This window comes from Neltuma alba, unplaced genomic scaffold, assembly GCF_004799145.2.
Source record: "Neltuma alba isolate B1F8T4 unplaced genomic scaffold, ASM479914v2 tig00011648_pilon, whole genome shotgun sequence".
In the NCBI taxonomy this organism is placed as follows: Eukaryota; Viridiplantae; Streptophyta; class Magnoliopsida; order Fabales; family Fabaceae; genus Neltuma; species Neltuma alba.
Window position 1 is genome coordinate 456,892 of NW_021636296.1, and position 25,609 is coordinate 482,500.

The 25,609-nt window shown below is 35.4% G+C and overlaps 3 protein-coding genes across 7 annotated transcripts in view; 2 read left to right on the top strand and 1 right to left on the bottom strand.

Moving 5' to 3' along the window:
* The first annotated feature begins 9,162 nt into the window (after positions 1 to 9,162).
* LOC114716193 (protein ALP1-like) lies at positions 9,163 to 14,169 on the top strand. Of its 2 annotated transcripts, none has more exons than XM_028901150.1 (3): positions 9,163 to 9,443; positions 9,554 to 9,730; positions 12,935 to 14,169. In XM_028901150.1, the coding sequence occupies exons 2-3, from the start codon at positions 9,598 to 9,600 to the stop codon at positions 13,981 to 13,983; spliced, it is 1,182 nt and encodes a 393-aa protein (XP_028756983.1). In that variant the 5' UTR covers positions 9,163 to 9,443; positions 9,554 to 9,597; the 3' UTR covers positions 13,984 to 14,169. The 2 variants fall into 2 exon arrangements, with proteins under 2 accessions (XP_028756983.1, XP_028756982.1); XM_028901149.1 differs by having other exon boundaries at positions 9,164 to 9,443; positions 9,557 to 9,730.
* Positions 14,170 to 18,434: 4,265 nt separating this feature from the next.
* On the top strand, positions 18,435 to 22,228 carry LOC114716258 (uncharacterized). Of its 2 annotated transcripts, none has more exons than XM_028901242.1 (5): positions 18,435 to 19,208; positions 19,720 to 21,031; positions 21,108 to 21,173; positions 21,278 to 21,476; positions 21,613 to 22,228. In XM_028901242.1, exons 2-5 carry the CDS (start codon positions 20,354 to 20,356, stop codon positions 21,675 to 21,677), a joined length of 1,008 nt encoding a protein of 335 aa, XP_028757075.1. In that variant the 5' UTR covers positions 18,435 to 19,208; positions 19,720 to 20,353; the 3' UTR covers positions 21,678 to 22,228. The 2 variants fall into 2 exon arrangements, with proteins under 2 accessions (XP_028757075.1, XP_028757074.1); XM_028901241.1 differs by having other exon boundaries at positions 19,997 to 21,031.
* A 246-nt stretch (positions 22,229 to 22,474) lies between these two features.
* Positions 22,475 to 25,609, bottom strand: part of LOC114716205 (ras-related protein RABE1c-like) — a 4,406-nt gene continuing 1,271 nt past the window's right edge. For all 3 annotated transcript variants that reach the window (XM_028901167.1, XM_028901168.1, XM_028901165.1), the window contains exons 4-9: positions 25,552 to 25,609; positions 24,075 to 24,140; positions 23,876 to 23,973; positions 23,045 to 23,107; positions 22,871 to 22,963; positions 22,475 to 22,790 (exon numbers count right to left, since the gene is read on the bottom strand). The exon at positions 25,552 to 25,609 is cut by the window's right edge and continues 43 nt beyond it. In XM_028901167.1, the coding sequence (XP_028757000.1) occupies positions 22,716 to 22,790; positions 22,871 to 22,963; positions 23,045 to 23,107; positions 23,876 to 23,973; positions 24,075 to 24,140; positions 25,552 to 25,609 (453 nt within the window). In that variant the 3' untranslated portion in view covers positions 22,475 to 22,715. The remainder of the gene's footprint in view (positions 22,791 to 22,870; positions 22,964 to 23,044; positions 23,108 to 23,875; positions 23,974 to 24,074; positions 24,141 to 25,551) is intronic.

The following is a 25,609-nucleotide window of genomic DNA, read 5'->3' on the forward strand; positions in this document are numbered from 1 at the left end:
AGAAAAAAGCCACAGCCAAATAAAAATAGCCACTCCCAATTTGTGAAGATTGAAAACAACAATTCATAAAGTACTTCCTAAAAAGTTTGGGGGAAAAAAAAAAGCTTGCTTTAACAAAGTATTTGTACTCCTCCGGTCCTTAATATAGGACCCAATTGTGAGTTAGTTTTGGTCCTAAATATAAGACTCATTTCTCATATTTATCAATTATCTATAAATTACCCCTATGGATACCCTTTCAACCATAATCAAGTAGAAGAGAAATATGAGGTATTAAGAAATATGATTATGGTATTTTAGGAAAAACGTGTCATATTTCTTATAATTAACTAACTTACCTAACTTCCTTAATCTAATCAAATTAGTTAAATGGGTCTTATATTAAGGACCGGAGGAGTATCTTTTTTTCTCTGGAAGAAGGTAAGTATCGTGTAAGGCAAATTGACCAAGGTACAATAAATTATTTATTAGGTTAATATAATTTTTGCTTCCTCAACTTTGTCATCATTTTGATTTTGATTTCTCAAGTTTCAAACTATAGGTTTTGATTCTTCAATGAACAAAATGGTTCACGTTTTTATTAAATTATAAAAATCATTATTTTAAATAAAAAATTAAATGACTAAAATCTATTATTTGAAATTTAAGAAACCAAAACTAAAATGAAAGCAAATTTGATAGACTAAAATTTATATTAAACCTTATTTATTTTATTTACCCAAATGCTATAAACTCAAAACTATTTACTAATGTATTATAAAAATTTGGAACCCAGTGCTCTAATGTTAAAGCCATGCTTTTGCCCAGCCGAAAACATTTTAAAAATTCGACAAAATTTTTCATAAACGAAAAATATAATAATTTAATTTAAAATGCATATGTTATAAGAAAAACACTAGGAGCAACAATAAAAAAGAATTGTTAATACAATATATTTCAGTTATCCATTCAAAAAGATGTATCTCAATTAAAAGAAACCAAAATTTAAATAAATCTCTTGCATTATAAGGGACCAAATTAACTCTCATCCTTTCTTATGTATCTGAAAAATTAAAAAAAAAAAAGACTAAAGTATATATTTGGTCTTTTAACTTTATACAAGGTTTTAATTTAGTCTTGTAACTTTAAAAAGTATACATTTGGTCCTTTTGCCCTGAAATTATTAGGTTTTAATGATGATTTTTTTTATAACAATAATGGATGTTTTGAAAATTAAACTTAATATGTTAGTATTTGAGAATATTTTATCAATATTTAAGATATTAATGTCATCATTTTTTAAAAAAATTTTAGAGTCAAAAGACCAAAAGTATACTTTTTAAAATTAAGAGACCAAATTGAAACCTTATATAAAGTTAAAGGACCAAATATATACTTTAGCCACACAAAAAAAAAATATTCCTCCGGTCCTTAATATAAAACTCATTTAACTAATTTGATTAGATTAAGGAAGTTAGGTAAGTTAGTTAATTATAAGAAAAATGACACATTTTTCCTAAAACACCATAATCATCTTTCTTAATACCTCATCTTTCTCTTCTACTTGACTATGGTTGAGGGGGTATCTATAGGGGTAATTTAGAGAAAATTGATAAATATGATAAATGGGTCTTATATTTAAGACCAAAACTAACTCAAAAATTGAGTCTTATATTAAGGATCGGAGGAGTACTATCATATCATTGCTCGAAACAAAAGTAAAGGATGTAGCGATAATAAAGTAGCTAACTCTCAACTAATATTTCATATTTAACATAAAATAGAAGGAAGAATATTATAAAAAGGTTATAATTTCCATTCGCTTTCTTATTTTATTGCATTAAATTTCAGTTGTTTAGTGTTTCTGCTGCCTATTAGGAATACATGCATACAGATAAATACACGAATCCATTCACATTCACCATCATGTTCATTCGATTGATTTTACTTTACACCACACACGCTTTCTTTCGGATTTGGCAAAAAGTAAAATAAAATTCAATCAACCCTGAGACAGGAAATACACAGAACGCCAAATAAATCGAGTGGCTTTTAAGCATGTTCTGAAATCCATTTTACAGCGGCTGAAATCCTTAATCATATATGATAGGCTGATTAACTTCATCTCTAACATAAACATTTTTCGTAAAACATAATGCTTCCTTATGAATCTGCATCATTTGGCTCTTCGTTTTAGGTCTCTGATTCTAATATCTATCGTTATACTACCTTCGATTATTAAAATAAGAACTAGTTTGATATTTAATTTGGTTTTACATATAATATAAGATCTCAATCCATTTTGTCTCTCATATTTTATCTATTTTCTTTTAAAATAGTTCTTGAAGCAATGGTACATGTTAAATGTTCCACCAAATAGTAGTTGTAGCTAATACACAATATTAGTAAGGGTATTGTAAAGAAAATAACACATATTTATTACAAATAACTAATTTAACAAAATTTTTTAGTCTATTTAAATCAGTCAACTATTTCTTATATTTCTTATCTTAAGTATTTTAGATCTCATGCAATAATGCAATTAGCTAGCCTTTCTGTGGTTCTGATTAGGATGAAACTAGAGTAGCGAGTATTGGATCTATAATATAATTTAGATGGGATTTAGAATTTTTTAGATTCATAAATAATAGAGCTTTTAACTTGTGGAGTTGCCCTTCCCTTTGCTGTCTTTTTATCCACAACAAAGAAATACAGGTGGTATGTATCCACTGGGGTTGAAGATAATGGAGGCATATGAATTGGATATATGAATGTGGAGTTCAGGCTTGCCTCTGAGATTTGACAGGTCCAGATGTGAAGATGAGGATATTACGTTAATGAAGCGGCTAGAAACATGATAAGCAGATATGTGCCGAGTGGAGTATTGCATCATTTAATTTGCCTGTGTCCATACAAAGAAGACCAATTTGGGGCGGTGAATAGTCATGTTAGCACTGTATCAAACAAGAGGAATAATTGAATTACGGAATTGTTTGTGGCTCCTTTAATTTTAGGGCTTTTTTTCTTTGTTTTTTCCCGACCCCCCTGGGAGAAGGGGGGCGTATCCAAAAAAATTAGCAGATAAAGATCAGTTAGTGACGTGGATGTCACCAATTTGTGGGCAAACCACTAAATCTTATCTCCTGGGTTTCTCTGTCAACTGGGTTAATTTAGAGCTAATGGTGGTCCCTTTGAATTTTCATATCATTAAATTAAGACTGAGTAACGACATGCACAAAGAAATTTGACCATTTCCCAGCCATCATCAACCCCCTTCTCCTTAGTGCAGCTCATGATCAATGGTCCCAGTTTATGATGCTTTTAGCTGTACGTGGCCCAGTCCTGGATATTCCATTACGTGATCATGGTTTCATTTGACAACAGGAATGCCATATAGATCGTTGATAGCTAGCTAGGATCGTATCAGTCTATTTTATATGTCGCCCGATAATATAAAAAAATGTGATGTGATAATGTTATTTAGTGTTTAATCACATTTTTTCTAGCATCGATGAAGAAAATGACACAAGCATTGGTCTTTCTCGTGCTACAATTTGCAGCTTGCACTAAAGGCTAGTGGTGGAGAAATATTGCATAAGAATCAAGGAAATGATCGAATGCTCCTGCTCTCTCTGAATTGTGCCATCTGCCCTTTTTCATGATTATTTGGTTTACCCAGAAAGAAAACAAATTGAATTACCACAATTGGGTCTTCATTACTTATTTGGGTAAGCAGTAGCACCTTGTCCCTTGATCTACTACATACGCCTGGCACTTCCCAGGTAATCCAGTTCCTATGATTAATCATTAAACTTCTGCTCAGCCATATGATATATACAAGATCTGATTATAAAGTCGAATTTCTTTTTCCCGTTCGCCTTTTATATTTAATACGTGAGGCCACCACTGATCATTGGAAAGCCGTGTGAAGGTTGATTGATGATGAGCATATTATGAGGATTAAAGAAAAGAAATACTGTACTAACTCTATCATCTTATTAAAGAACTGTTAACGATGAGTCGATGAGCTACGACACGTCTTAATTATATATAGACTAAAAACGTCACAGTGAGTGGAACTAGGAATGGGATTATGACATAATACGCAGAATCTATTCTTTTTATCTTTGTTGGTGTTGAATCTTCCTGTATAATCCAAGTTGCGGGCACGCTGCATGAAATGAGAATAATATTATATTATAGACCAAAAATACGTATTTTTCCCAAAAACATTATACCAGTGTGATATTATTCAACAATTGTCACGGCCAATGACAAAATAATAAGATTAAGAAAAAGGTATTTTTCCTTGAAATTTGGATTAGTTTCTTATTCTTCAGCGTATTCTGTGATAGATTTTTCATTTCTTAAATGCGAGCACGGGGTGAACAAGTCAAGGAACTGCGTTTGACCCCAATAACAAACCTGAGGTAACATTAACAATATATATATTGTGGTAGTAATGCTGGTTGCAGCAGCAGTAGTTATTACGACGGCTGTTCTTATATACCTCTTCATGCATGCATAATGCCATTATATGTATCTGGTGAGTAAGGGCTAGAATGAAATTTACTTATTTTCTCTTTCTTGCTAAGCGTGAATATATGTGTTTATAATTAGTTTATACATAAAAATCAATCACAAAAATATGAAATAAATTAACCAGGTATCCATCAGAAAGAAATAATTTGACGACGTAGTTGAACAAGAATCTTGTTAATTACACAACCATGGGATGTTGTTATATTTAATTTAGCTAGTCGTCTGAGGAAAGGTGCGGCGATGCCGTTCTCTCTTTCTCCCCCCCCCCCGGGGGTATCTCTGTGTGATTAATTAATTATGCCGTCTCTCTCTTCTTTGGAAGTTCATTACGTTGATGTGTTCGATGAAAGAATCCAATTCCCTTCCCATGTCATCGTATATTTTCATTGGTGATTATTCCTTGCGCTTCATTCTGGGTTGTTCGTCGATGAATTTATTCTCCTGCCCGTACTGTCTCGCTTCGAGTTCAATCAATTAATTTTTTAACTTTAGGAACTTTGATCAGTTGCAGGAAAAATCATTTAATCAGGAAGTTTACCCTTCTTCATCCCTAAGGGTCTGTTTGGCTCAATGAAAAGAAGGAGAGAGGAAGAAAGTGGAAGGATTTTAATATTATCTTGTTTGGATTTATAAAAAGGGAGGGAGAGGGGGAGTTTTAATATTACCTTATTTGGTTTATGAGGAGACGGGAGGAGAAAATATTTTAAGATGGATAATTTTGCCTTTATTTTATTTAAGATATGGGCATAATGATCACAACATTGTAAAATATGGGTATAATGATTATAACATGACAAAATATTACTTTTTTTCTCCAAATCCTCCCAATTTTCGAGAGGAGGGGAGGGGGGAAAAAGTTTTAAAATTTTTCCTCCCTTCCTAAAATTTATGTGTTACTAAACAAGAGTAAGTGATTAAAATCCTTCCTCCTCTCTCCTTTCCCTTATAAATCCCTCATAGCAAACACATTGTAAAAGTATTCTGAGACACACGCATGCACGAGATCTATTCATGGACAACTTAAAATATTTTAACTGATCACAACCCTTTCGAGCGCATAAATTTCGAAGATGCTTCCTTTTAGAGTCAGAAGGCAGAGAATGATGGATGATCTATCATGATCATAAAAAATACTATAACATTTTCTTTGAAGATAAATCCAAGTAATATAATGCATGCTCTCCCTTTTTCTTTTTTTTTTCTTGGCGGAAAATTGATGCTGTGGGTTGGTGATGATTCTGTGAGAATGCATGGGTCAAATGTCACATAGAGACCATTTGGTTGGACTGGTGAATAAGCACTTTGGCGCACCCACAGAGAACCCAAATTTACTTACAGCCGCTAATATGAGAGTTCAAGTCAAGCATATAATAATTCTCTCTGTGCCGACCAAGTGGCCTGAACTCACAGTATCGTCTGGACCGGTACTACTACCTATTCTAATATAAATGCTAGTTTGACCACTAACTCCAATTCCTAATATAAAAATTAGTTGACTAATTTAAATAAATTAAAAAAATTAGTTTAGTTAGTTATTTGTAATAAATAGGTGGTATCTTTTCTAAAATATCCTTATTAATCAAGTCTATCGACTAGAATTATCATTGTTGCAAGAACTACCTTAAAAAAAAATAAATAAATATGAGAGACAGAGTAGATTAGGGTCTTATATTTATGACCAAAATATAAATATTAATTTGTTATGTCATGAGAGATCAACCTATTCTATTTGGTCTAATTCCTGTTGGTGCCAATTAGATATTTAGATGTGTGGCTCTCGCCTCTCTCAATCCGGGCTTGTTGGGCCGTCTTAGTTGCATTAGCCCAGTCCATACCTCTGCTGCTCCCTCGCTTTGCACGCCTCTGCTTATTATTGGATTTCATTTAAAGTTGGAAACTAACCAGGAGTTTAGAATGTGGAGTATCTTTATTCTTTATGCATTTATTAGTATCAGTTCTTTGTTTCTTTTTTAATGGAGAACAATATGAATTATTTTAACTAATACTCTTCCGGTCCTTAATATAGGACATAATTATTAAGTTAACTTTAATTCTAATTATAAGACCTATTTTTCATATTTATCAATATTTTCTAAATTACCCATATGGATACTCCCTCAACCATAATCAAGTAAGTGAATGAATGAAGATATTAAAAAAGATGGTTATGGTATTTTAGGAAAAACATGTCATATTTCTTATAATTAACTAACTTATTTATCTTTTTTAATCTAATCAAATTAATTAAATAGGTCTTATATCAAAGATCGAAGAAGTATAACAAGTGCTATTGTATAATTTGAAAATGGTATGTGGAGATTAAAAAAAAAAAAAGTAGTGAGCATGGAAATAGATGGAGTTGACTTTGGCAGCCGCATGTAAAACAATACAAGAAGCATAGGATAGCAGAACCCACCAGAGAAAGGCCAAGCTCCTTTTTTTTTTTTTTTTCATTTTTGCATCCAATATCCATTACCATGACTAATCTAGTAATCTGAACTGGGTTGTAGTAAATCTTTCTTAAAAAATATTCCTTTTCAAAATCTGAATCCTTGATATTGTGCAAAAAATCCTTTTGGGGTGCAAGTTCCCTTTTTTTTTTTTTTGGCCAAGGACAACATGCTGGCACGTACGATGCAGGCAGTTAGAATTCACCTCCTATTGGTCGTCCGTGTTCAAGTATGCATACTTCCGGAAGTCATTTCTGCAGACTGCAGTGTCCGAAATGGCAAGTCAGCGACTCCACATGAAGATTCTTGCAGCTCCCTGTGTATCCCCTACAAATAGAAGCTACCCCCTCGCAACTTCCCCCACGTTCTCCCTTTATACCACTTTGGCTTGTTTTACAATCAATCGTTACGCCTAATTTTAACTAAGTTTTTATCTTTTTAAAATTCAATTCTAATATAATAAAATAAAAAATTGGAGAATAGTGTCCAGTTGAAAATTTTATTAATAAGAAAGATTTAGTAAATTTTTATACACAAAAAGTAATAATACTTTGTAAATTTATTACACAGATTACAAGTAGGAAAAATCACAAACCGTTTTTTTTTTTCCGTTGCAAATTTCCCTTAGAAGTACTTTCTGATCTACTTCATTACCACAAATAAAATTTTCACCAAGGACTTCTTCTCAACTTTTTTTTCGTTTAACTTTTCTATTACTTCCGATCATAAATATAAAAAATAGTTGATTAATTTGAGTAGATTAAAGAAATAAGTTAAGTTAGTTATTTGTAATAAATAAGTGTAATCTGTCTTAAAATATCATTGCTAATTAAGTGTATTGGTTAGAACTACCATTATTACAAAGACTATCTTGAAAAAAAAATATAAATATAAAAAATAAAATAAATTAGTATCTTATATTTAAGATTAAAATTAAAATTAAATGAGGTCTTACATTAAAGATCGGAAGCAATAACTTATTAGTAATATTTAGAGTCCATTGTGTGAAGAGACATAGGCCTGTAGGACATGGATTATTAGCCCAAAATGCAGAAAGTACAATCCAAGAGGACCGACGAACAGAAGGAGGCGTCTTAATATTGGCCCTCCCCCGAAGTTCTGCATATTTATTATTTGTTCTTATCTGCGAGCAGCCATTGAATAGTTTCATTTCATATTTTCATGACAACTTGCCTTGTTATAGTACTTATTAGAATCAAGATTCCCACCATGAATTTTTTTTTAAAGGACAACTTCCTGGTGATAATGACGCATTATTTCCACCCGTTAACTGAAGACGTAATATTTTGCTCAAAAAAAAAGAAGAAGATGTAATATGGAGTACAAAGTACATTGTTTTTTGTCTAAAAAAAAAAAGAATAATTATATGAATTAGTCAGTACCTAGTTAGACTACTGGGAGCACGTTGTCCTTGCGTAGAGGTTACTGCCTTATTTGTGAGGCATGTATTAGGATCTATATTCTCCCTTGCAAATGTAATTAGTAAACCAATGTTAATATAATTGGTTCTCTTGCTGAACCGACAGGATTTAAGTCCAACGAAATTAGTTAGTCTTCTGTAAGATGGTGAATCAAGATTTAAATTTTTATTGAATTACCTCCAATAAGAAAGATATCTATACTTTAATTGAAAAAAAAAATCTCTCGCTGAAGGAATAGCAAATTCAAATGTACCGCCCAAATCTCTTGCCTTTTTTTTTTTTCTTTTAAACTGAAATATGGAAATATCAATAACTCGCAAAGAAAGGTACAAAGACAGATACTTGCAGCATGTCAAACCGGAAAACATGAAGCAAAAGACAAAAGAGAAAGAAGAAAAAATCCTTATACATGTGCATGGTACTAAAGTCTTTTCCAGTCTGATCAATAACCATATTATATTTAAAATAAATAATGAAAATATAAATTTTATTACTTAGATAAAGTCCACAGCACAATTTTACTGCGAGGCACAAAATAACTTGAGATGCCCGAACGCACTAAAAAGGCAACGGGTAGCTTTGTCATTTTGTGTTTCGACCCTTGACAGAGTTTATTTTCCCCCCGAGGTTAATCAATAATATCCCGATGAAAGTATATGTTGGTCTTCCCCCAGAAAATATTGGAAGTTAATTTTTCCCTGGGAAATTAATCTGAAACTAATTTAGGCAAACATCTAAAAAGGCAGGCATCTCTGAATTGTAATACGAATTGATACAGGGACGAATCCATATCCATGTCCCTCACTTCTCCAGCCACATTGTCTTAGACGAAAACCAGCCAACATGTGTTACTTCGATTTTCTATCACTCGCCCCCTACAACACTTCCTTTTTTTCACTTCTCTTCTTCACCTAAGCTTTCATCTTTCTTGCATGCTTTAACAACGCCTCCTGCACACCCATTATCTGCTTAAACTTTTCTTCTTACAACTTGTTGGCAGGGTACTGCCCATTATTCTTTTGAGTGTATGGTAAGCGTCATTCTATTTGTTATAAATGTTTCTTTTCTGTTTCTCTGTTTCGTGTTCTCTTTTTCCTGTAAATTCTTGAAAACTCTCCATCAAATCCTTCTTTTTTGAAGCAGATAGGTTTCCAAGTCTTGATTCGATTAAGTTATTGTGACTGATGGGTCCTGTAAGAGGATTGAAAAAAAGAAAAAAGACTGAGAAGAAGTACGACGAGAATAGTTCTGCTTCTGATTTGCCGGCGAAAGAGGGCCCGTTAGATTGGTGGATTGAGTTCTCAAAGAGGATTAGTGGTAATTTTCTTTTGACTTCTGATGCTTTTACACTATCCAATTCTCTTGATGATATTGCTTTTGGTGATTAATCTCGGCATGACTGGTGCGTTCCTATCCGTCTCTATTCTATAGAATTTTGGTGTTGCTTGCTTTTTAACTGAAGTTCACGCTTAGTTACGCAAATACATTTTGGTATAGAAGTCCAAGATCCCTAATTTGACTTGAAAGTTGCCTCTCATTCTGATTGTGTTATCTTATCTCCGAAGGAAAGTTTAATCACATTATATAATTGCTTTATGATGAAACCTATATCGGTTCGTCTATGATATAGTACATTATTGGATTGTACGAAGATATTATGGAGAATGGTACTTTCTTCTTGGTACGGGGTGGATACTACAGCGTCTCTGCAATTTCTGTTTCACGTGAGAGAAGTTAATACTTGCCTTATTATTTCCTGAGGTTGTCCTCAGTTAAACAATTTTTCAGTGCAAGAATTGAACAAATTTCAGTCACCATGGATCCTATTGCCTCCAAATTTTGACTTCCATAAAGAAAATGTTTTTACTGGTGTTGTGCAATACATAATACACGATTTTCAGTGGACTTGTTTGTCGCAGTCCTACTTTCCATCCATTATAGTTCATGCTTGCAGAATGGGAAACTGAAACAAGTTAGTTGATACCATACCTTTGTGCTAATTTCTAAATTCTCAAGGGATTTGATGGACTTGATGTCTTAACTTGAAAATTTAAAATCAGTGCCTTGCATCTCAGAGTTTCTTAACGTAGAATTGAAATATTTCTCTTTTCGACCCAAGTAGGACAGAAATTTTGAGTAAGACGATCGGAATAACTGCATAGATGAACTATTATAATAATAGAAGAAGGGAAACCAAAGGACTGAAATGAGGATGTGGCTTTGGGGAAGAATAACAGATTAAACGAAGGGGCAGGTGTGCTCACTAGACTTTTTGTGCAAGGTTCTCTTTCTATGAAGATTTCCTTTTTTCCTAGGTACTTGAGGATAGAGCAGGCTGCAGCCAAGTCATGAAATGCATAGCTAAGCTTAATAGGGACTATTTATATTAGAAGAGAAAGTTGCACTCATGCTATCAATCGGTTTTTCAAAACTGAGTATGAGGGTGACTGATCATATCATTCCAGATCATGCTGGTCATAGAACAAGTGTAAACAATATCTTATTTTCAGTTTTTGGGCAGCAAAGTGATGAATTTTTTTTCCTTCTGTTCTTGGTATGATTGGCTAGTCTCAAATTGTTATGGTTGGTTTATACATGTGATATTTAGCAAACTGCTTAGTTTTACACACGCTCTTATTTAGTTTCATGACAGTAAACTTAAACTTTCAGTGCTTGGTTTATTTTTTGAAGCAGCTGCCTCTGTAATTTTCATTTGGCGTTGTTTTGTGTTTATACTATGCTTGTTTATTTTTTCAAATCTGTTCTGTTTACAAGTTTCTGGTGTGATTCTCTTTGATGATCTATACTTGTTCATTCTATTTTTATTTTGAAACTGTTTATTTTGGTTATGTATAACCACCCTGTAGGATTATATCGAATGCTTTCTTTAATTTGTCAGGCCTCATGTCCTTAGAACGGCATAAATTCATTTTAATATCTGCTGTTTGAGGAGGTCATAACCAGCATTCAATTTTCAGAAATTACCTCCTTCTTCCTTTTTTTTTTTTTTTTTTGGTTCTACAATTTTTAAGTCAACTTTATGGCCCATTTCAGGCAACTTTTTACTCAGATGTTTAAATTCTGGTTGGCATCATATTCTTTGTAAATACTCAATGATTGCTTACCATGACAATTGCAAATTAAGATTGAAGAAATTTTAAGGTATGCCAGTTTTCAAGTAATTTTTTTTTTCCTTATTGAGGGTTATAGGCCTCAGACCATGAAAAGTTATTTACTGTTGAACTGAAAGATACAAAAGGCTTAATGCATATTTGACAGTTTATAGATAATTAGGTGATGACAAAGCAATTTCACGTTGAAATTCCAGCAAGGAGTTGTATCTTTAGGACTATTTGTTTATGTACCCCAACATAGGACAACCAAGGGCGAAAGAAAAAAAAAAAAAAAAAAACTAACTGCCGATTTTTCAGATTAGAAGAGGAAAAGGAAGAATAACCGATTCCCTAATGTTCAACAATCAAAAGCTATGCTCTAACTGATATTAAATCTCTTAAATTTTTTGGTGTCTTGAGCTGTGTGATCCTAGTCTTTTTCTTTTCTTTTCTTTTTAGCTGGAATATCCTAGTCATATTATTATGCTCTTGGTTTAAATGATACTATTCCTAGTCCTTAATATAAGAGCTAGTTGACTAACTTGTATAGATTAAAGAAATTAATTTAGTTGTTTGTGATAAATAGATGCTGTCTTTTCTAAAATATTCTTGTTAATCAAGTGTCATTTGATGAAATATTTAATATGTGCAACTACTATAAGGACTATCTTGAAAAAAATGGATAAATATGAGAGGCAAAGTAGATTAAACTCTTATATTTAAGGCCAAATAAAAAGTCAAACAAGCTCTTATATTAAGAATTGATAGTATTTAGACTACTCAGATATTTTGGTGGTAGCAGTGCTCAAGGTACACTTAGCTGATAGCAACAAAACATGGGGTACAATTACAATGCTGCTGGATAATTTTAATAAAAAATAGGTTGTCTCACAGCTAGCCTCGAATCACCTTCTATGTTTTATTACTTCAATATCATTATACTGCCTATTTGTAACTTAGGCACATTCTTGTTTTACTCTTTAAATACTCTGGTTGTTATTCTTGTTCAGTTATTATTGTGTGATTCAGTTTCCGACATTTCTTGCTGGGAAATCACAATTTTGTTACACTACTGTCTCTCCTTTGCAAAATTTGTGAGCCTAGGTATTCCCTAGTTCCATTGCATGTCAAAAGGTAGTTCATGTCTGAATATGAGTTGAATGGCTGCATCATTAATTACATTTTATTTGCCTGGATGTGTTTGTCTTGGCATTATCAAATGATCTTCAACTCTTTCACAAATAAATTGAAGGCTTGTAATTTTTCTCACAAAATATGAGATCTCGTTAAGAAGGAGATTTACTGCAACAATAGTTTTTCTCAACAAGAAAGATGATAAAAAAAAATATATTGAAAATTACATCTGCATTATCCAAATTTGAATTTTGTAACTTCTGTTTCTTAGCAGATCTTCATCAGTCTCCACCAAAGGAGTTGGATAACTTTGAATCTACTTTTAAGATCTCCAGAAAGACTTTTGAGTACATATGTTCACTGGTGAAGGATGATATGATGGCAAAATCTGCGCATTTTGTCTTTTCTAACGGCAAGCCAATGTCTTTATATGATCAAGTAGCCGTAGCATTAAGGCGACTAGGATCTGGGGAGTCACTAGTCACCATTGGTGATTCATTTGGGCTGAATCACTCAACTGTTTCACAAGTTACTTGGCGATTTGTTGAATCTATGGAAGAAAGGGGTCTTCACCATCTGCAATGGCCTTCTACAGAAGCAGAAATTATATCAATCAAATCCAAATTTCAGAAAGTACGAGGCCTCCCCAATTGCTGTGGTGTAATTGATGCTACTCACATCATGATGTGTTTGCCTGCCTCAGAGCCTGCTAGTAATGTGTGGCTGGATCACAAGAAGAATCACAGCATGGTGTTGCAGGCAATAGTAGATCCTGACATGAGGTTCAGGGACATCGTCACTGGCTGGCCAGGCAGAATGAAGGATTCGTTGGTTTTTGAGAGTTCCAATTTCTACAAACTTTGTAACAAAGGAGAGAGGTTGAATGGGAAGAAGCTGCTGCTTCCTGAAGGATCAGAAATAAGGGAATACATAATTGGGGATTCTGGCTACCCTCTACTGCCATACCTGGTAGTCCCGTATGAAGGCAAAGAACTTCCAGAGCCAAAAGCAGAGTTTAATAGGCGGCATTTCGCAACACGGATTGTGGCGCAGAGGGCGCTGGCAAGGCTGAAGGAAATGTGGAGAATTATTCAAGGAGTGATGTGGAGACCTGATAAACATAAGTTGCCCAGGATTATTCTGGTTTGCTGCTTGCTTCACAACATTGTGATTGATATGCAAGATGAAGTGCAGGATGAGCTACCTTTGTCTCACAACCACGACTCTGGTTACCATCAACTGATTTGTGGAGCTGTTGACGTAAAAGGAGCATCACTAAGAGATAACCTGTCTCTCTTCTTAACCGGAAGCTTGCCTCCGTGATATTTTGTCTGTTACTTTCGGTTGCTACCTCAAGAATGTATCTGGAAATCTGAGTTTCTTGGAGTCAACTCGCCTCCTTAATTTATACTTTGTAATTCAAATTGCATATTACTGTGTGAAGATTGCACCTTATCGTATTCCGATGTGCCAGCTCAAATCATTTTTTTTTAATGGCTCAATCCATTTTTAAGTTACTTAGACCGCATATCAACGCCCTTTGTTTGAGATTTTTTTTTTGGGTGGGTTTTGAGGGGGGGGGTGGTGGCACCTCTTCTTGAAACTTGAAAGTAATTATTGCATCTACTTTTCCAAGTGGCATGTAGGTAGAAATTCATCAAGTGTTAATTCCGTATAGGTTCCCAACTTTATAATTCTCTGTGATCATTGAACGAAGGATTAACCATCCAAATTGAAAATCAAGTCATGTTGGCTATGCTAAATGGTTTTCCCTTCTGATCTAATGTGCGTCACATGCTAATAATGATTCAAAAAATAAAAATAATTTTAATGAAAGAAAGTCACGTCAAAAAACTGTTGGCTGCAAGCAATGAGACAAGTATGGCTGATAGCCATAACTTGCCTAGCAAAAGGGGGATAGAAACACTTTTTGTTTCTTTCGCCAGAGAAAAGGGGAAGAAACTTGTGCCCGAAGTATTCTCCTACGGAGAGTTTATAATGCTCAGCATCTTGGTACGGTAACGAATTAGTATGAATTAGGCAGCCAGAGACATTTTTAAGGACATTTTAAGATTGCAGTTACTTCGGCCCCCCTTCTGCGAACTTCAACCTCGAATTCAATGGTAACTGGTGAATAAATGAAGCATGCGATGGATAGACACAAGGGCAGGGTATCATCTAGAAGATAAGACCAAAAGTTTAAGTAGCATTGAGTCTTTGAAAGAGAAAAATAGAATTAAACAACGACGAAGTTTCCAGCGGTAGTTGATAATTACAGTTCATCTGAGAGTATAGACAACAAGTTTGAGAGTGACGTTAGTTTGAAGACCAGTATGCTTTTTGTTAGCAAACAAATGAAGAGTTTAATTTATATTCGTGATAATATATTGAAAACGTAAGCCCTGATGACGGATGACCATTAACAAATGGGAGAAGATATGTCAAGATAATAGCAATATGTATGAAAGCTCCACTTGCGGAGTGACTGGCAAGCAGCATTAATACAGTAAGTCTCACGTCGGCCGTTTGAAAAATATAGCAAATACTATCAGCAGTTACCACCAGAAATCATGCGCAGCTTCGTTGCAACTTCCTGAGCTCCCGTGTTCACACACTCAGTTGAAGTTGAACATGCGCCGCCCACCGTTAGTTGTTATCAGATTAATAATAATGAATAATACCTCTATAGTTCAGTATAATACTTTTATTTTTTCCACGTTACATTTTTTATTTTTCTAGTATATTATTTTTAAACAGAATTGAATTTTTCTTTTTGTGTGTTTGTCGCAATCTAATCCATTTCCTCCCCAGAACAGGACAGGGCACACGGCAGTGTGAAATCATGAAATGAGGTGGCACGCTGGCTTCTTTTCCCTACAATTTTCTCACTCGTTTTTCTTCCACGCCCACGTAATCATATCAAGTTTCTAACGCCAACCTTCCTCTTCCTTTACCGCTGACATCTTTCCTTAGCTTCCCCACTTTCGTACTACTCTGATACTCTCCATCTATTTTTATATGCCCCCACGTCCTCTGCTCCCCATCGCCCACCCTTATCCAATAAGAAATCCCATAATTAATACAGACCATTTATTTATTTGTTTCATTTATTTATATGTGAATATTTTAATTCCACAAAAATTAATTTATTTTTATTAAATAATTTAATATGTATTTAGTGATAAATAATGAGTGATTTCAACTAGTAAATCATATAAACTAAACATAAAAATTTATCGCTCGGAAAGAAGAAAGTTTGTTTTTTTTTTTTTCCTTTTTTAAGGGGGCCTTCGTGAATGCAACGCTCTTGGCTGCGCCTGGCTTAAGGAGTGTTGTAGACTAGATTTGGGAGCCTAGCGCAGTTACAGGACGAAAAAGCTCCATGCCGTCTGTCAAACTTTCCAATGAAACGCGGTCACGCAAGCACAGCGAAACTGCATTTGATGCGGTAAATTACACCTAATAATCAAGTGTCTTTTCGATCGGAACCGTTCCGTTCCTTACTTACCAAGAAAACTGACCCCCACGTAACTCCCAAGTCATACTTGATTCTTATATATATTCCCTCTTGATGATTTCCTTCAACTTGTACGCTGTTCTACCTGTCAAACTAACCCAGGTTTCATTCCATTTCCGCCTCGACAACTCGTAAAACACGTCGATCAGCCATGAAGAGAGGAAGAGATGAAGGCGAGTCAGAGGACTTAAACATGACGAAGTGTTTGATGTTACTGTCCAGAGTTGGGGTGACTAATAACCCTTCCTCACAGGGCAGTGACGGTGGTTTTAAGTGCAAGACTTGTAATAGAGTGTTCCCTTCCTTTCAAGCTCTTGGAGGGCACCGAGCCAGCCACAAGAAGCCCAAGCTCATGCTTTCTTCCAAGCTCAACAAGATGCATCCCTGCCCCATTTGTGGAACCCAGTTTGGAATCGGACAGGCCCTCGGAGGTCACATGAGAAAGCACAGAGGTCCTGTTCATAAAAATAAGTTTGATTTATGCCTGGACTTGAACTTGACGCCCCTGGAAAATGATCATCTCAGCCTTAACTTGAGGACGCCCCTCGTTAATTTTTTTTGACTGATTGTATCATGTACCAGAGTAGTATATTTGATTATATTCATGATGTTTTGCGCATATATATATATATATATATATATATATCTTCATTTATGAGATCTCTTTCAGCTCAGCCATGAGACACACTGCTACAAATTTTTGCACACTCTGTGCATATTGTTTTCTCATCAAAGTAATTATCTAGTTGTATATATTTGCATGTGGCTCTCCAGTTTTCACAATCGTCTAACTGTGACACAGAATATAATCGAATTAAAAAATTGTGATACTTAAATATCCTGAAAGTATTCATGAAGGAATATCCAGCACCTGAAAGTTGCTTTGAGAGTTTTATTTCGTAGCATATCTGTCTTGAACCATTATTCACCATTCAATCAAACTACATAATTTAACAATCAAATTTAACAGCAAATAATGACTAGGATATTTTTGTTGTGAAAATAAACTTTCAGGATATATAAGAGCAAAAAAAAAAAAATTTCAAGTATTGGTTGTTCATTTCTAGATATTTTCAGAATATTTAAACACCTTATTCTAAAAATTGTTAATGAGAAATATTTTTGTGTCTCAATTTTCACGAGGATGCTTTTTTTTGTTGGACTTTACTTAAAAATTAAAGCCCATCGCTTAATGGATTGAATTGAACAAAAAGCCCCTGTTTGTTTTTAAACACTTTCAATCTATTTTCATTAATTAAATTAATGGAATATGCCCTGTTTGTTAAATAAAAACATTAATATTTGAAAGAATTATTAAGGTATCTGCAGGGAACAGTTGATTTTTGCAAAATTGCCTAGAGTTACTAAGCTCTCGATCATTTTCTGATTATGTATCATTTCCTTCTTCACCTTTTGGCGCCGCGGCACAAGTTTCTCATGGGCTCAATCTTGTGACCAACGTCCCCGAGTATCTATGGTCCACCACATTTCAAGTACGTTCATGGGACCCCCGCTCGACTGCTCCTCATTTAACATTACACTGCCTCTTCTTTTTAATACAAAAACTAATTAATTAATTTAAATAGAATAAAAAAAATAATTAAATCAATTATTTATAATAAATATGTATTTTTTAAATGTTCTTATTAATTATATGTATTAACTAAAATAACTATTTGATAGCACAACTATTACAAAAACTATTTTAAAAAAATAGATAAATATAAAAGACAAAATAAATTAATGTCTTATATTTAGAACGGAAGTAATATTATTATTAAGCAATAAGACAAAGATATATAACAATTTATCATATATTTAATTACTTGATTAATTAAGTGAAGTTAATTGCAAAAAATGGCACAATATAATATAGATTCCATTCAATAACTTCTGAAATTTCAATTTTTTGAAAACGAATTTTCTTTCTTTCCTTGTGCATGTGATTTGTGATTTATCCTCCAATGAATTTCATTGCTCAACATGAAGATGATATCACCAAAGCTATGATATGCTACCATAAACCAATCTCATTTTTCCTTTTCTACCCTTTTGACACCCCTGCCTATCGGGCCATCGGCTACCGCAGGCTCCCATGCCCCAGCCATCACGGATGGTAGCAGTGGGGCGGCAGAAGAATTGGCTTGTTATGAGAAAAGAGACCTCCCTTAGATTTCTTCTCAAATATTATTCCCCCAAACACGGCCACTCATGCGCGTTTGGCTGTTCGCGCTTCGCAGCCACCGCCCGTTTCTGATTCTCTCTCACTAGGGAATGCCGCAAAGGCGAAAAGACCAATTTGGGAATCACGAAGGTTGCTGCTCTCCTTTCACCCGTAAAAACAAAAGGTGCTCCCTTCCATCAACGGTCTAGATCTATTTTCCACATCACACGTGTGTGTCAATAACAAGGGCAACCATGAATTATGCTTCCTTCAGGCTCATCCTGTCTCCAACCGTTTACCGAGAAACGATCGAGTGCGATTCAGACACCGGACCGAATATCTCATTGCTTTCTCCCTCTTAAGGCCGTGTGCCTTCGCCGGAAACTTCAGAATATGGGTGCATGAGAAAGACCTTCCGTTTACGTTTCTTTGGATGGAATAGATGATGGTCAGATCGTTGAATTTCAACGTGTAATCGCTTGTTCGCAATTCTTCGGTTCGGTTATAGGCGTTTATGTGCGATGGATATCTCTTACATGAAAATTTCTGTTCGCAAAATCCCTATGATTGACAGATAGCGGAGTACTACATGTGTTTTCTGTCTCTTGTTTCCAATGTAAGCTTTCGTGATCGTAAATTCTTACCATTGCCTCCGGCTATTGTTTATTCTCCATTTTTTCTGTTCCGTTGTTGAGCTCGAAGACGTGAATCTTGTTACTGTACATGAAGAGGCTTTCTGCAGAGTCTAGATGCAGGAGTGGTTACAGCTTTGGAGTTCCCGTGGACAGTGCTAGACAGTAATAGTACCGCCTGGAAAGAAGTCGCCGTGGATTGAGGAATATATATCCCGTGAAGTAGAAACAGATGGTATGCTCTAGATTCTGCTTTCTTCACTCTCTCTTTATTCACAATGTTTTAGTGTGTGCTTTGGTTGCGTTTTTCTAAAGAGTTCATATCGCGCACGAAAAATGTTGCGTGGTGAGCCATCTGCACTTCTCTTCTGGGATTCGGACAGCTTCTGTGCCTTCTTCTCTTTGGAAGGAGACAGGGAGTGATAGAGAGGCTATGAATCATGAGCTCAGGCATGAGATTCAGGACACTTTAAGACATGAACAGAGCACGATCTATAAACCATAATAGCGCGCAGGTTTAGGCATGTGATATTTGAGCGTGTTTACCCGCGTGAACGTAATTGCATATGTGAGATAGATTAGCGCCAATTAGTTTCTGGAAATAATCTACTAAATGTATCTGAGATTTGTTATTGCTATATGGCTGTTTTGTCAAATAGCCCTGTCTACTTTCCGAGGGTTAATTTTCATAGCTAATGCATACGTAACCGCACACGGAATAACGGCTAAAATGATAAATCTATAAGTGCATACAGGCATGCACGGATATGGTAGATATTAATGACTCCCGGAGTTACTTTATAATTCGTAAGAAGGATTCAGGTTTAGATTTTTAGTTTTTTCACTTGTCTTAGATTTAAATTTGGAAGGTTTTATGAAAGGTTATTTGTCATTGTTTATTAAGATCAGTTTTAAGGAGAAGAAATTCCTTCTCAAATTATTGTGTTTCCCCATTTGACCTGTCTATGTCGCAATTCTGTCTCACCTGCTTTACTACGTGAATTCCAATATTTTTTGCTGCAGTCTTACCAAAGCCAGGGATTTTGGACCGTAAAGGGCACTGGACATTTCAATGACAGAGAGACCGCATTTGATAATCCTTCTAAAATTGAATCAAAGCGAACTCATCGATGGTTTATTGATGCTGCTGAAGTAGATTTTTTTCCTAACAAGAAACAAGTAGTCGAAGATGAAAATGGAAAATCAGGTTAGGGAATTTCTAGTATAAATTTTTCTCACTGGGAGAACAATCCTAATTTTAATTCAGTTCCTAATAACCAATTTATCGGCCGACTGTTTGGGTCGGAATCTAAGCCTGTCAATTTTGAGGAAAAGGATAGTTCTTACGTTGCGGATGATAATTCTAATGTGACGACGAATATGATGATCAGTCAATACAGAGAAGATGCACCTGAAGAAACTGAAGCACTTCTAAGTTTTGAGGGAATTAAAAAAGTCAAAGTTAATCAAGTTAAGGATTCTGATAGTGTACAAGCTGAAGCCAGGCATAATTTGATCAGGCAGAATATCAGCGATCGTCATCAGGCTTATAATGGTGAACCTGAGATAGGCTATATGTCGTCAATAGGGCAAGCTCTTGATAAAGGTAGAAATGTCACTCTCATGGAACTTCCTCCAACAGGGCGGATGCCTGTGTCATATCATTGGCTGAGGCCGATGATAAAGGTACTGCCGTATCGGTTGGTGATTCCTATAATAAAGAGGACACTTACGATATCTTTTTGTGGGTTCCCAGATGGACAGGATATTATCCCTGTGAACAGGCCTTCTGGGGACTTTGGTCCCTTATACAATCTATCTTCGGTTCAAGTATCAACAGCAGCTAATGAGAAAGAGTTGAATGCATCAAATTCCAATGCAACTGTAAGTATTCCCGGGGTAGATAAACTAAAGGCTGAACCCGTATCCAAGAATAAACCAGAGCTCAAAGCAGCGAAGAAAGAAGCCCCAAATAGTTTCCCTTCTAATGTCAGAAGCTTGATATCCACTGGTATGCTTGACGGTGTTCCTGTAAAGTATGTCTCGGTTTCCCGGGTGGTACGGTCTCTCCTGTTTAATTGTGAATTCGCATTGTTATTTACTAAGTTTTGGTTATGTACCTGCATGGGTGAAGGAACTTGGGGGAATTATAAAAGGTTCTGGCTATCTTTGTGGATGCCAGTCATGTAATTATTCCAAGGTTAGTAATCACCGCTGTTCCACAATCCGACATAACCCCTTGTTCATTTTTTTCCCAACTTAAAATTTAATTGCCACCTACTCAACTGATGATTTATGTTTCAGGTTCTGAACGCTTACGAGTTTGAGAGACACGCTGGTTGCAAAACAAAACATCCAAACAATCACATTTATTTTGAGAACGGGAAGACCATCTACCAGATTGTACAAGAGCTGAGGAGTACCCCTGAAAGTTTGTTGTTTGATACAATCCAAACAGTTTTCGGTTCGCCGATTAATCAGAAAGCATTCCGCAATTGGAAAGGTAGACAAATTACTCCTTATGTCTGTTTTGCACTTAAATGCATGCAGGCATACAGAATGGTTTTTATTTCTGGGTTATTTGATTCGTCACATATCTAATTATTCTGCCTATGCCAATTCTCTTCAATTCTCTTCAGAATCTTTTCAAGCAGCCGCACGTGAGCTTCAACGTATTTATGGAAAGGAAGAACTGAATATATGAGTCACAAGGCCTGGAAGAAATAATATTATGATTAAACTTTATATTGTGCGCAGGAAGTTATATCAAGTGGGAGAAAATGCAAATAAGCACTTATTTTTCCCCACCTGTTCTGGTGCGTCAACCCAATTGCATACTGTATACGGCCTATTTCAATAGATGGGAGGCCACTTGTTAGAAGAGCAAGACGTACTGACTTATTTTTGGGTTGCTGGTTCGGATTCATCTCGAAAACTTCCCGTTATCATGGGCCCGTGCAGTTCCCTTCTCAGTTGAATATCGCCGGTGGCATCATCCTGATAAAATGCTTCTGGTGTCACCTAGCTATCACTATTTCTGTTGGTGGGTGATTGCGTGAGTAAACCAATGGATGATAAATGAAGCGCGTTTTCTTCCTTTTAAGTCTAAACTCAGTTTGGCCCACAACGAAAAGTCTAAATTCAAATTTCCGGGCTTTTATAATTTCATTATGCAGTATATTTTGCCCAAGGAGAGCGTATGCATATAACGCGGGCAGATTTAAATAATAGAAACTTAAATATTATCATGATTGATATGCAGTAGTATCTTTCTTTTTCCCCCCTGTGCCCTGCGTTCCGCGTTGGGCCATGCATTTTCGAAAAGCTATTGACAATTGAAATTTATTTTTAAAAAAATTGTTATAAAACCTTAAATAAATAATATAATTACTAAAAAATTTAAGTGCAATAAAACAGCTTGTAATGATAGGCCCTCGGAAGATAAATGATAATTGTTCACCCCCTTTATGGGAGTGCCGGTTCTTGCCACATGCATATTTATTTAATGTAAACTCAGTTTATATTTCAAAACAAATAATGATCACACCCTCCTACCATTAAAAGCCAAGGGCGTTTTAGAATGCATTTGCTAGTTAAAAACTACTCTTCAGACCCAAAATTTGAAACGAATACAAAAAGAAAGAAGCCTAAACCACAAATTATAAACGTCACCCAAGCAATGTTTCATCCTTCCTGCTTGTTTTTGGTGGATAAGTTCCCTCCAACTAGAAATACTTTCGACTCAACCACAACAGCCCGGCTTGGAAGCAGCCTGCTCAGCCCCCGCTTCTTGCTGGCCGATTCGGATTGTTGATGGCTGCAATAAATTCACCATGAAAAGTTCACACTTTCGAGCGCTATCACCATATCAATTTGCCCGAGAGGAAGTATAATTACCTCTGTCCTAGAGTCGTGATCAGCAAGCCTCAGTTTTATATCTCTTGCTATCGAGAAGAAAACCTCCTCCACATTTAGATTTGTCTTTGCGCTCTGCAACAGAAAATCCTTCAGTGCATCATAACAAAAAGAAACTTCCGGGACCTTCAACCTTAGCAAGGACGCAGCACTTACAGTTTCAAAGAATTTAATTCCATACTCATCCGCCAGTGCTTGACCCTTGGAGGTTGGCACAGCCTAAAAAAAGAAGGTTATGTACATCATTCCTATCGGGGCGAATCTGACTCGCGGAAGAGTGGCTCGCATATGTCATTAATTCATTAATTTTATATAAAAGCCAAACAAATGGGTTCACTGCTTAAGTCAATAATGAAGTAGGCACATTCTATAAGGTTGAGAGTTCATTTAAGCGACGTGGCGCACAGCTCTGCATCTCTGATGGTCAGAATTGACGTTGGAGGGGTCTTGGATTTGAGTCAGGGCATCAACACTTTGTTCTCATAGCGTCATTCAAAACACCACAAGCGGGGAGGGGGAAGCAAAAGAGGGTTACATATATGTATTTACTCCTCCGGTCCTTATTATAAGACCCCATTTGACTTTTTATTTGGTTCTAATTATAAGACCCCAATCCATTTTGTCTTTTATATTTATGCATTTTTTTCCAAGATAATCCTTCTAATAATGATAGTTTTAGCCAATATACTTAATTAGCAAGGATATTTTAGGAATGACAACACTTATTTATTATAAATAACCAACTTAACTTCCTTAATCTCTTCAAATAAGTCAATTAGGTCTTATAATTAGGACCGAAGGAGTATATATATAAGGTACTTCAATAAAATAAAAACAAGTAAATGTCTTGGACATTTTTTGCTTATAACTAACTCTTGTTATTAATACTTTTAATATATTTTTAAATTTAAAATTCAATTAGTTTGATTTCATTGAAAATAAGTGTGTGCGCGCGCGTCATAGAAATTCCCAATCAAGTTTGCCTACCCTTTTACTTTCATCCATGTCAGCTTTGTTCCCCACCAGTACTTTGTTAACATTGTCGGAAGCATGTTGCTCAATATTTCGGATCCAGTTCCTGATATCTGCAATTAGAAGCTAGGTGAAAATTCCAGTCAAGAAATCATACAAAGAGAAAAATCTCAGAAATCCAGTTATAATTAGAAGTTGGATCTGGGAATTTTACTATTAAATGACGATTCATCTGTAACGTCATAGACTAGCAAAATGCCCATAGCTCCCCGGTAGTAAGCTGGAGAAAAACAGTTTACTAAAATGATTAGTAAGCTATAGTGTAAAATGATGAACTGGCGAAACACTGAAATCATACAAAATGCCAAAATCTTTGAAGAAAAAACTCCAGCGAAGCATGAATGAAAAAATATCCACAAAAGGGCCATCCCTGGTAAGGAAATGCATATCTGGAGCTCAATTCATGATAGCCAAAGCTATAGGTACCTCTGAGGACAATAGATCCTACGTGATTTCCGCCCCCCCGGGGGGAGGTGGAGAGACTTGCTGGACATCCAATCTAACATGGCAATGATAGAATTCCTCCCAGGCACTCTTCTCCTATGCTCACATACAGTAGAATTATTCTGCCGTGTGGTCCCAAGATGGAGAATATCTTGTTTTCATGTTTTGAGTGGTCAGATGTTTTAAGTGTTGATTGGGATGAGTTGTCTATTGTTTATGTGTGTTGTCATCAATTCAAGTAGTTAGCTATATGTTGTTATGGTGAGTTATCTGTATGACATCTACATGTATCAGATCAAACTCTTAGTGATAAAGGTGTGAAATATTATTCAGAATAAATCTTGGAGATTCTCCTTTGGCCTTAGACTATTATAGGCATAGATTTTCACTCTAGCATTCTAATGATTTCTTACTTATGATTCATTCCCTTCCTTCCATCCTTATCTTCTTGTTATATATTTGACTCAAGATCCCTGTTTTCGTTGCAATGTGTTTGCTACTGAGAGGAGAGGCATTGGGGTCATAGGGGGAGGAAGGTGGAAGGAGTGATAGTGACTGAGGTGGTGAAGGAGATGGTGATGGCAGGTTTGCAATGGAGTTGTTTGATGGCTGTCAAGAAGAGGGAAGAAGAACAGAGAAGAAGGGGAGGGAAAAAAAATTGTTTGAAAGCATTTTTGTCTTTTAAATAACATTTTAATTAATTAATATAAAAATAAATTTGTTTTCACATTCCAAATACCATACCAAACAAAATTAGTAGCATTTTCATTCCATTCTTTTGCACGAATAGCCTTTCTAGTAATCAAATAGACCGAACTGTGAAGAGGTCATACAGCCCATGGTTTTGATCCTCATATTACCCACATCCTCAGTTCCCATTCCCTACGCCTCATGCCTCTTTTAACCATCAATCGTTAAGTTAAACGGGAAAAAAAAATCCACAAATTAAACTTGCCTTTTTTCCGGCCAATATTTGTGTCCAATAAATTCCACAAGACTGGCAAAGAAAGTGGTGGAAAACCGCAACAAATTTAAAGATTTGTTTGTTTTAGGCTTCAGCATCAGTTGCAGTTTAAGGGATTTGATTTCGTTCTACTATCTACGCAGAATTGTCTACGAATTTGACTTGCAGACTACCCACTATGGGCACTTCAGTTCCGATGATCAATAAGAATCAGAAACCTTACCAGTTGTAATCGTTCGAAACCGCTCCTGACCTGCAGTATCCCATATTTGGAGTTTGAT